The sequence below is a fragment of the Danio aesculapii genome, chromosome 1, assembly GCF_903798145.1.
Source record: "Danio aesculapii chromosome 1, fDanAes4.1, whole genome shotgun sequence".
In the NCBI taxonomy this organism is placed as follows: domain Eukaryota; kingdom Metazoa; phylum Chordata; class Actinopteri; order Cypriniformes; family Danionidae; genus Danio; species Danio aesculapii.
Genome location: NC_079435.1, coordinates 21,188,495 through 21,200,660, shown reverse-complemented (window position 1 = coordinate 21,200,660; position 12,166 = coordinate 21,188,495). Strand labels below are relative to the sequence as shown.

The 12,166-nt window shown below is 34.9% G+C and overlaps 1 protein-coding gene across 1 annotated transcript in view; it reads right to left on the bottom strand.

The window, feature by feature from the left end:
• dctd (dCMP deaminase) overlaps window positions 1-12,166 on the bottom strand; it is a 44,022-nt gene that overhangs the window by 19,669 nt on the left and 12,187 nt on the right. The window contains exon 4 of the mRNA XM_056472108.1: window positions 3,360-3,476. Coding sequence (XP_056328083.1) covers window positions 3,360-3,476 — 117 coding nt within the window. The remainder of the gene's footprint in view (window positions 1-3,359; window positions 3,477-12,166) is intronic.

The window sequence follows — 12,166 nt, the reverse complement described above, 5'->3', positions numbered from 1 at the left end:
ATATAATACAATTGAAGATTTGATTTGTTAATTCTCTTATTTAAATGACAAAATAAAAAAAGAAAGAATTCTTAATATTAGCACTGAACCAATAAATTGCATTTTATGAACAAATACTGACTTTGATGGCTGCTACACAATACAAACAATCAGGAGCATATTTAACAAGGTGCCACATAAAATTTTTGTTTATTACAATATTTAAATGTTTAGGAATGAAGGATATTACCGGTTTAAGTGTTACAAGGTAAATGTTTGCCTAATCTGACATAATACAAGACTACAGTTGCTCAGTAGTTTGTGGTTATTATATGGCTCTCATATTCTTGAGAGATCTTCTATTTTCAATAGGAGAGAGAGATCTGGACAGCAGGCCAGTCAAGCACACTCTCCACCAATCAGCTGGTGTGGGGTGTACGGTCTGGCGCAATATGGCTGCCGTTGCATCATCCAGGTGGATGGTGCACACTGGTGGTGGATGAGGATTTACCCAAAAATGTGTAAAGCACTTTGAGTGTCCAGAAAAGCGCTATATAAATGTAAGGAATTATTATTATTATTATTAATAATAATAATAATAATAATAATAATAATAATGCAAAAATAGATCCTACATTGTAAAAAGTAATCTAAAAATTGACAGTTTTTCCATATTTTGTGATTCATGTTTTTTCACTTATTTATGCTTTTGAATTGTATTATGGAATCTTGATCTTTTCTCCAAAAGCTTTTGATGTTGAAAAGTTTCTAAAAAAATTGACATTTATTGACATTTTTAATAGTTTGATGTTCTCTATGTATTATTTCTTAAACAATATCTTGTCTCAGACAACTAAAATATCAATCAAAGTCACTGTTAAAACTGCAGAGTTGAATTTACCAATAAAAGTGGACAGAGTAGAGATAAAACATCATAATGCAGTTCACAACCGTAAATAAACAAAAACCAGAGTCTGTTAATTAACAGATATTTTTTACAGTGTATATTTGTATTATTTCATGAACATAAATGTGTTTTTCATAGGTTATTCAAGCTACATTTGGAAAACTACTTCAGAGATTCACGTTCATGATGTTTTTTCATAATATTGCATAAAGCTGCTTTATAAAAGCTAAAAAGATTTGTGCAATTTGATGAATATCTAATGACCCTTTTTCTGACTGATACTGCGATTTGATTTGCGATTCAATTTTGCGAACTCAAGTTTCAGCTTCATATTCTTAATAGTGTGCAGGAGACACATTAAATGAATGGAATACAACATACTTTAGATTTAGATAGATACTCAACCACAGTTTTAATGATAATGAAAAATATAAACTGTAATAACCATCAGAAAAATTACAATGATTTACTGTGATAGCGGACAGACATTTGGTTTTCTTTCCATCACCTGTGAAATTTTGGATTGTCCCTTTTGACCATTTTGTCAATTTAATAAAGATTAAAGGTTTGTGATTTCATTGAATTTTACAAAATGCCCAGTCTTTTTACAATCTGGTGTAGCAGTATAAAATTATTATAATTGTGCACATACGGTTTAAAGCCCTATTATGGAACAAAAACATGAATCCAGAAGCAAAAGTCAATTTTCAGATTTACAGATGAATGAACCAAAAGTAGGACTTCACTTTACCAAATTATAATATGGACTAGTTTCTATGATCTGCATGAGTACATTCTGCTTGTCTCTATATGAACAAGTGGTTTCGTCTACTACACACACTCAAGCGTGCCAGTCACAAGATGTTTCTGCATCTGCCGTCTCACTGTATGAGGACACTCCACATGAACTTCTGAATCTTCAGGGCCGGTATGTGAATCCGGCAGCTAGCTCTCCGCAACTCTCAAGTATAGGGTTTAACCCCAGCATCCTGGACAAATTTGCCCACTGGCCTCTGCTCATCATGGCCTCCTAATCATCCCCATATCATAATCGGCTTCATCACTCCTCTCCTCTCCACCAATCTGCTGGTGTGTGGTGTGCGCCCTGGCGCAATATGGCTGCCGTTGGGTAATCCAGGTGAATGCTGCACACTGGTGGTGGATAAGGAGATTGCCACTCCAAAAATGTGTAAAGCGTAAAGTTTTTACTTTATAAAATGTAAGGAATTATAATAACAATAATTATTATTATTATTAATATTATCCTTATTATCATCATTATTATTATTATGATGAAGCATTTCACAATTTTGACAAATATATCGTCATAGATTTGCCAAGAAACATCTTCATGGCAACTCATCCAAAAAGTATAGTCTACTTTGAAAAATATTACTATTGTTCCATAGAATGTAGTTATCAAAATAATACCTAAATACTTTAAAATGTAACAGTAAATCACTATTGTACAACATTACTTTAATTTTATCCAAATAGTTCACATGATTTAATAAACTGTTAATTTTTTATTCCTTCATTTTATTACTACTGTTTGAAAATCAATCTGTAATAAAATTCCTGAGAAATTACAATTCCTGAGTTTGACACAATAAAAAAAATTACAAATAACGACAAACCTATAGAATCCATCAACATGAGGCTTTCATTTTTGTATGCATTACAAACATAAAGATTTGCTGTAGTTATTGTGAAAATACTGTAAAAGGCATTGCAGTCTGCCCCACCCACCCTCACAGAAAAACACATTACAGTAAGGCATACGCTGAACACGCTTGCTGCAATGTGCAACATTAATGCGATTACCAGAACACAAATACATACTTAGTGCTTGTGTCCACTGAATACATTTCAGGTTCAGGCTGGTGGTGGTGTGGAGGATATTTTCTTGGCACAATTTAGGCACATTAGTACCAATTGAGCATCATGTCAACGCCACAGCCTACCTGAGTATTGTTGCTGACCATGTCCATGCCTTCATGACCAGTCTACGCATCCTCTGATGGCTACTTCAAGCATGATAATGCGCCATGTCAAAGCACGAATCATCTCAGACTGGTTTCTTGAACATGACAATGAGTTCACTGTACTCAAATGGCCTCCACAGTCACCAGATTTCAATCCAATAGAGCACCTTTGGGATGCGTTGGAACGGGAGATTCACATCATGGATTTGCAGCCGACAAATCTGCAGCAACTGCATGATGCCATCATGTCAATATGAACCAAAACCTCTGAGGAATGTTCCCAGTACCTTGTTGAATCTATGTCACGAAGGATTAAGGCAGTTCTGAAGGCAAAAGGGGGTCCAACCGTGTACTAATACGGTGTACCTAATAAAGCGGCCGGTGAGTATGAAATCAATGTTAAATAAATAATCCATTTACTTCAGGTTTTCATCCGATTTTTCGAACCTGAAACAAACACAATCATCAACTCTCACACACACACTCACCTGCTTGAATAATGAGTTTTGCACACTCGTTGCATGGGAAGAGCGCTACATAAATGCTGCAACCTTTGACATCTGCAGAGTTCTTATTCATGATGGCGTTCAGCTCTGCATGGCACACTGCAACAAACACATGAAAGACCTGTTAGCAATATGCAGAGGTCATAAACGCTTACATACGCACGATGCGGTATTATAGCCGAGATTAACATTTCTGCTTCACAACAAAGATGCACTATGCTTTCTTGGCTAGTACCATTCTACCACAAAAAGGCTCTAGTCACCAGTTCACGGCTAAAAAAAGGGAAAGAAAAAAAAAAAGATTTGAAAGCATGAGTCTGAACAGATGTCAGCTCTCCACAACATCACCCAGAAAAAGCCCTGTCTAATCACTCACTCTGCTCGCCTTAATTACGGAGAATGAATTGGCCCATCAGCGGTGGCACATTACCACTGCACCACCAAACACCAGCCTGACACACGTTTATTTTGGCAGAGCTTCAGCACAAGGCAGAGGGAATGAGAGAGGGGGCATGTAGTTATGATGGAGGAGAGATGTCAATAATACACACACACACACACACACACACACACACACACACAGTACATTTTAACTGTAAGCTAACACACACACAAACACACATCTGAGAGAAAAGCATGATGAAGCTCATGATGGAGTATGATCAAGCGTGTGGATGTGAGAGGGACGGAGCTCAAAATCTATCAAAATAACATTCAATATATGTTTATTGCTATTAATCTGACTGCTCGGTCATTTATTTAAAAGGTAGCATGCAAGAAATTGTTATTAATGGACTGCAGTAAGACAAAACACAGCATCAACTGGCATTATTCTCTCTGGCTGAGAGATATAAACCTAATCTACTTTCAGAAAACAAGGTGAAAGTGGCATTATGTTCACTGGGAAATCAAGTTAAAACAATCCGACTGATATTTGGTATTTCAGCACTCTCTAGTGGCACAAAATCAAACAGACACTAAAAGACAGAAAGAACGTATTATTGTTCTTGCTTTGGATTAAATGCTACAGAGTCATCAATAACGGCAAAATAAGATAACAAGTGTGACATTCAGCTCTTCAAAGTGTCATGCTTTGTCAAAAATCTGCCAAAAATGTAAATATCTTGATTTATTATAATGCAAATTGCTATGAGTTGAAACACTTAAGGCTGCACAGTGGCGCAGTGGGTAGCGCTGTTCTGTTGCCTCACAGCAAGAAGGTCCGAGCCTTCAGCTGGGCAAGTTAGCATTATTAATATCTGCGTGGAGTTTGCATGTACTCCCTATGTTCGCGTGGGTTTCCTCCAGGTGCTCCGGTTTCCCCCACAAGTCCAAAGACATGCGCTATAGGTGAATTGGGTAAGCTAAATTGTCCGTAGTGTATGTGTGTGAATGAGAGTGTATGGGTATTTCCTAGTACTGGGTTGCAGCGGGAAGGGCATCCACTGTGTAAAACATATGCTAGATAAGTTGGCGGTTCATTTCGCTGTGGCGACCACTGATTAAAGGGACTAAACCGAAAAGAAAATGAATGAAACACTTAAAATAGTACTTCAGTTTTTGATTCAGTTATGCCATTATCAGTGTAATTACAGGGTGATCAGCTCACTGACAAACCAGAGGGGACTTATATCATAAGATGAGAATTTCAAGAGAGTCCCATTTTTAGTGCCCCCAAACGTAGCGGTTCTCTGAAATGTGCCCGTTTTAAAGCAAGCTCAAGGCAATGTGCAATTAAACAGCTTAAAAAGGCAGCACGGTGGCTCAGTGGTTAGCACTGTCGCCTCACGACAAGAAGGTGACCGGTTCGAGTCCTGGCTGGGTCGGTTGGCATCTATGTGGAGTTTGCATGTTCTCCCCTATTGGGATGGGTTTCCACCGGGTGCTCCAATTTCCTCCACAGTCCAATAACACATGGTTTAGGTGAACTGAATACACTAAATTGGCTGTAGTTTATGTGTGCGCGAATGTGAGAGTGTATGGGTGTTTCCCAGTACTGGGTTGCAGCTGGAAGGGCTTCCGCTGTGTAAAACATATGCTGGATAAGTTGGCAGTTCATTCCGCTGTGACGACCCCTGATGAATAAAGAGACTTATCTGAAGTAAATGAATAAAAGCTTAAAAGGAATAGTTCAGCCAAAAATAAATTCAGTTATCATTTACACACCTTTTACTGCTTTCAAGTTTTTTTATCTGTTTAACTAGACATTTTGAAGAATATTGTAAACCTGTAACCATTGACTTCCATAGTATTTTTTTCCTACTATGGAAGTCAATGGTTACAGGTTTTTCCAGCTTAAAAAAAAAATTATATATATATATATATATATATATATATATATATATATATATATTTTTTTTTTTTTTTTTTTTTTTTTTTTTTTTTTATATTATTCAGAGTATATGCAGGAATCCTAAAGCTAGTTTTAATAACTTTTTAAAGATCTTCTCAGAAGATTTTAAGACCTCACTGCCACTTCAAGTTCTAATCAGTCTCAAACCTTTAACTTAATAAACAGTTGTAGTTAAATAAATCAATGGAGCACATTGATGCAATAGAACTCAGATAAGCTCGAAAGAAACAAAGCTTGAAAGAATAAATTACTCGGTTGTTTTCATTGACAGGTTGGGGTGTCAAAATTAATTGTTTCTTCAGTGCACCGCAATGCAGATGCGGACGATTCGGTATCAGTTCATTAAAAATCATAACCGGTTATTATGTACTGACATCATTTATCTCATTTGTGCTATATTATATATTATAGCTTACTATGGTGAGGGAAGCAAACGCGAATAATTAAAACATAAAAGCTCATGTTGTTCTGTGCATGTACTTGAGTTTTTAAAGGTACGGTTCATATATCTGACTGTTTGTATTAAAAAGACAAAACTGTATTACAAATAGTATATAAATATATTTATACATTTTAATACAAGAATTGTTGTGCAGTAAAATATAAAATTGTTTATGGAAAGCATCGTCAATTTACCGTTATGCACAGAGATATCAAATTGAACCGCATCATTGCCATGGTGATCGTAACCAAAACAAACTGTGACACCAGTGAAGTTTCACACCTCTAGCGACAGGTTACAGTCACTGTTTAAACTCGTCTTTCTCCAACCAGGAGTATGCAAACTTACATTTTCCCATTTTATCATCTGTTTTGCTCTATAGTTTCGATATACGTGGAGAGCGTCACATCACCTTCCTGTGTTTGTCGCAAATTACATGACATCACTCGGACGGAGGAGCTTGGCTGGACGCGCCCTGGCCCGAACCAATAGGGTGGATAGAGCACGCCATTGTTAATATTAGGAGGAAAATAAATATATTTATGCTTTTTGGACTTAAACACTTTGGAAAACGCTTGAACAAAATTTAATTTTCTGATAATTGACTTATCAACTCTTAAGGTTTGGATCCACTTTTCATTTCAGGTTGAACTATCCCTTTAAACATCACATTTCTGTTGGTCAAAACAGTCATAAACTGACAGTATTCACCACCAGAGGGAGCTGCAAACAACATTGATTATTTGGTTATCACTGCATAAATTATGGACGTCCATACAAGGTAAGAAAGTGCAACAAAAAGTCAAAATTATGACAAATTATTTCAAAAGTCTTCTAGCAAAGCTTCTGTGCTGCTCACTAGGGCTGCACAATATATAATTTCAGCATCGATGTTGCAATGTGTCTATCTGCAATGGTCACATCGTAGGCTTTGCAATGTCAAGTTGGCATTATAGCTGATCAGCACCACAGTTCAAAACATGTGATTTGTGGAGTCATCGCAAAGTTTAACCCTAAAACAGAGTGAAAGATTTTCATTTGGATGTGTTTAAGACTTGCGACTGTGTACGATTTAAGCAAACTTAAACCAAGAGGTTATAAAGGTACATAAACCAAAATTAATTGTATTTAATTATTTATACAATGAAGACTCTACACTCCACAGAAAACCATCAAATTAATTAGTCCCACTTTATATTAAGTGGCCTTAACTAATATGTACTTACACCAAAATTAATACTTCGTTACAATGTACTTGCTGTGTAAATACATGTATTTACAGTGTACTTGATTAAATACCTGTATGTAATTACATCTATAATTAATTTTTGTAACTACATTTGTAAATACACTGTTGAACATTCTTTACACCTCAACTCATCTTTAAACCTACCCATACCACCAAACCTGTCCATAACCCTATCCCTATCCCAACCCAAGAGCACCACAAGTGTTCTCAATTACATTATGAACACAGTAAGTACATTGTATTTATTTTTTGATGCAAGTACATAGTAGTTAAGGACACTTAATATAAAGTGGGACCAATTAATTTGTATTTGTTCAGTTGTAATGTACTTATGCAGATACTCCTCTACAAAATAATCCCAATCAATGTAAAAATATAAATTCATTCTAAATACAGTTACAAGTCATCTTGTGAAATTACATTCATATCACGATATATAAATCACAGACAAACTAAATATCCCAATATCAGCTTTTGTCCAATATTGTGCAGCCCTACTGCTCACTAAAATAAATGTACATCCGGCTAGTTGTTATTATTCAATCTGGTCTCAGACGTGAAGTGGAAGAGTCTTGCACACCCTGACGAGGTTTACTTTGCTCTAAACATGTCTGTATGGAAAGTATGGTGCTTATTAAATGGCTACTTCCAACACACTGAAAAAAAAAAAACAAAGAAAAAAAAATATTGATTTAAAGCTAAATAATTTATTAGGTCATTGTATGCAAAGTTTCTGCAAAGAAAGCACTTTTTAAAACTGGATGAACAAGGGGCACAATATAGTCTTACCTTTTCACCACAAACATAATTATGGGGACAAAGATATTGATTTGAGAATAAACCGTTTTAAAATCTCACCTATTTGTTTTATTTTAATTCATTACAATGTACAAAACAATTGATAAACACAGCAACCTTACAATACAATTAAGGCTTAAGTTCTCCTTTCTTTTCAGTATAAATCTCATATATACACACATACATATATACATATATACACATATATACATACACATATATACATATATACATATACACACATACACACACACATATACGTACATAAATTAATATAAATATAACAGAAACAAAAGGGTAGCAGCTGCATTTGTTTGAAACAAGAACGCTAGCCAGTGATATCTGAAAGGCCAAGCTAAATAACTGCACACATGTATATTAAAGCTTTAATATTTACTTCAGCAAAAGTAAATCTCTTCCTAGCAAGTGTACAGTTGAAGTCAGAATTATTAAACCACCTGAATTATTAGCCCCTCTGTTAATATTCCCCCAATTTCTGTTTAACGGTAAGAAAAGATTTTTTAATAACTCATTTCTAATAACTGATTTAGTTTATCTTTGCCATGATGACAGTAAATAATATTTGACTAGATATTTTTCAACACACTTATATACAGCTTAGTTACACTTAATGGGTTAACTAGGTTAATTAGATTAACTAGGCAGATTAGGGTAATTAGGCAAGTTATTGTATAATGATGATTTGTTCTGTAGACTATCGAGGAAAACATATATAGCTTAAAGGGACTAATAATTTGACCTTAAATGGTTTTTAAAAAATTAAAAACTGCTTTTATTCTAGGCGAAGTAAAACAAATAAGACTCTCCATAACAAAAAATATTATCAGACATACTGTGACAATTTTCTTGCTCTGTTAAACATCATTTGCGAAATATTTAAAAAAGAAAAAAATTCAAAGGGGGTTTATTAAATCTGATTTCAACTGTATATCATTGAGATCAGTTGCCTGAAGGAGCCTAGTTTACAAGTTTCAACACTGGACAACTACAATCAAGTATTCCAGAGAGCTGTGAAATAAACACTTTTAATACACAGTATTTAAACAATTCCCTATGGTGTCTTGTGGCCTTCATATTTAAACCATTTATTCTCTTGTAAATGTGGCAATTTCACTGGAAAGACTCCAAACTAAACTATGATTTTTTTTAGGCTACAAGTAAATTTATAGTGACTCTACATGGTTTACATTTGTGCCATAAGAGAGTCTGAGATACGCCAAATGAATCATTTGAATAGAATTAATGTACCATCCCTTTGCATGAAATTGCACTTTATGTATGAATGAGCCACATCTCCAAACACAATTTTTTACAATGCTTGTATTTGTAAATCATGCCAGGTAGGTGTGACTTTACATTAAATGCAATGACTAAATGCATTCACTAATAACAGTGATGATAATACCAAAGATTTACAGGAAGTCTGTTGTCAGACAAATGAGTAGACTGTCACTTTTAAGATGTATAGCTCATCACATCCTTATCGAATAAACATGCAGCCATTTTAACAAAACACCAAGTAAAAAAGTATTAAACTGATCAAATTACAGTAAAACATTGTTGAAAAACAAAAACATGTCCATGAGAATTATCACAATTTCCAAAAAGTAAAAAGTAAATAAAATAATAATAATAATAATAATAATAATAATAATAATAATAATAATAAGCAGCTAAACTATTTGCAACTGTGAAAATAAGGGTCTTGTGCCACAGAGGACCGGAGTAACAATGCTGTAAATTTAATTTTACCATTACAGGTCATGAATAAATGGCCATTGTAAAAAAAAAATTTTTTTTAGCTAAATTGTGCTATACTGACTTATTTTATTGACACTGACTCTCTAGTCAGAGTATGATATATTGTGTCTTCAAACGTCGGTGTTATTTATAAAGACTGAATGATTGTCACTGGCATCAGCAGATCATTGTGACAAGAAATCAGTATTTAGTTTAGGCTGCAGAAATTCTGATTGGAGCATCACTGTTATTCAGTGCCTTACTGTTAGGAATCTTTGACTTTTTAATAAACATGCCATATCATGTTCTATTGTAGATTTTTATTTAACGCCATATCAGCATCTTGGACTATTTTCATGGCCATGTTTACTTAATAAAAGAGATTTCTTCAAACATTAAAAGCAGGGCAGTCCATATAAATATTTTTTTTACAGAAAGACGATCTTGTAAAACATCAATGTCTTCACCTTTAAAGTTTGTGTGCAATCTGAATTCACAATGTAGCAATACTTTTCTAGTGCACATTTTTAGTCTTAAAGGCTACCGGTCCAAACTGTTTGGACAGAACTGTGTCTATGTATAGTGTGTCCACAGTCATACTGGAGTGATAAACACAACAAGTTTATATTATCAAACATTTCCTGATGTTAAAATAGGATCCAAATCCCAGTGATTTTAAGCCAAGTTACTTTAAGGCAAGTCATTTCACTCGGCAGTCATCTTTGAAACGCTTCTTGAACAGAATGCTCGGGTATTCTGTCTGAATGGGGAAAACATCAGATTCTCCAAAACTGTTTGCCAAGTTTACGATTACATTTCATATTTGAAATAAACAATAAAATTAAACCGTCTCACAAGTTTCATTTTAAAACGTCCGAATCAAACAAAAATTTAAAAACTTCGTTTACACGTTTGTGGGCGTTTGAGTAGTTGCTGCTTTCCTGTGATGTACGTTTGACAGGACAGACTGTACCTCGCATTTGTTTCATACAGGTTACTAAACCAAAAAAACTTTTGTTTTTAAGTGCACTTGGTTCATTTAAAAAGTACAGATTTCAAGCTTTATGTGGATATATTTCCTATGTCTGTGGAGCAAGTATTTTTACTGAGATTCCAATGAGTTTGCTGACCACAAAAACTGTCATAAAAGTCTGTTCAGAGCTTCTCCCCCAGAGAAACGTCAGTCTATAACAATTGATGATTGGCTCCTGTACTAGTAAGCGGGGTTTCATTTGCCATAATGACCGTTACACTTTTCCCCATTCAAAACTAGAGAAGTGACACATCTTGTGTATTCTATAGTCTTTGTTTTGAGGCCCACCGTCATGTGACAGTGTGGTTTTTCTCCACCCAGTGAATTGACTGACATGCACGTATGCATCTCTATAGTAACATGTATAAACATATCCACAGAACAGGATTTGCTAAGAAACTGTGATTAAAAGATCTGTTCCACCTCTCTGTGATCAGCTGCACCTCAAGAATGAGTTTTACAAGTTTAAAACAATGAACGAGAGCAAAAACAGTCCAAGTTTAAATGTGTCAAACTTGATCTAACTTAAAAAAAAAAAAAAAAAAAAAAAAAAAAAAAAACGTGACCAAATCTACTTTCAAAAGACAAAAAAAATCTTGTAATTTCAAATATACGATTTATTACTCATCCATGCATCCCGTTCTTTTAGCCCCTTATTTAATATATAACGATTGGAAATCAGATCATAGCAGATCAGAAATTTATCATTGTCAATTAAACTTGACTGATTCACATAATTACAAAAATCACATGAAAACAGACAAATACCTCTGAAAACTGAATGAGCTCTGAAGAACCAAGCCAAAACACATTTTCTGTTTTCAATTAAACTTTTGGGACATTTTGTGGAATCCGCCTTAGCTGGCTTTGCTACAACAAAAACAAATACAAACTATACAAGCCTGTCCACTAACATGAACCAGAGTAAAAAATGTGACTCACGAACAGTTCAGAAGATCAGCCGAGCACCAGACTGATAAATCACACCTTCCCTTTGGCAGTACGACCCATTCAAAGTCCACAGTTGGCATGTGCCGCCTTCAGGAACGCCAGCTCCAGCTCATTTCCATTTTTCATGCTAATAGCTGCCACAAAGTGACCTTGGCCATTCCCTCACTCAGCAGCTCCACCTTTATCTCCTCTATCAGCCTCA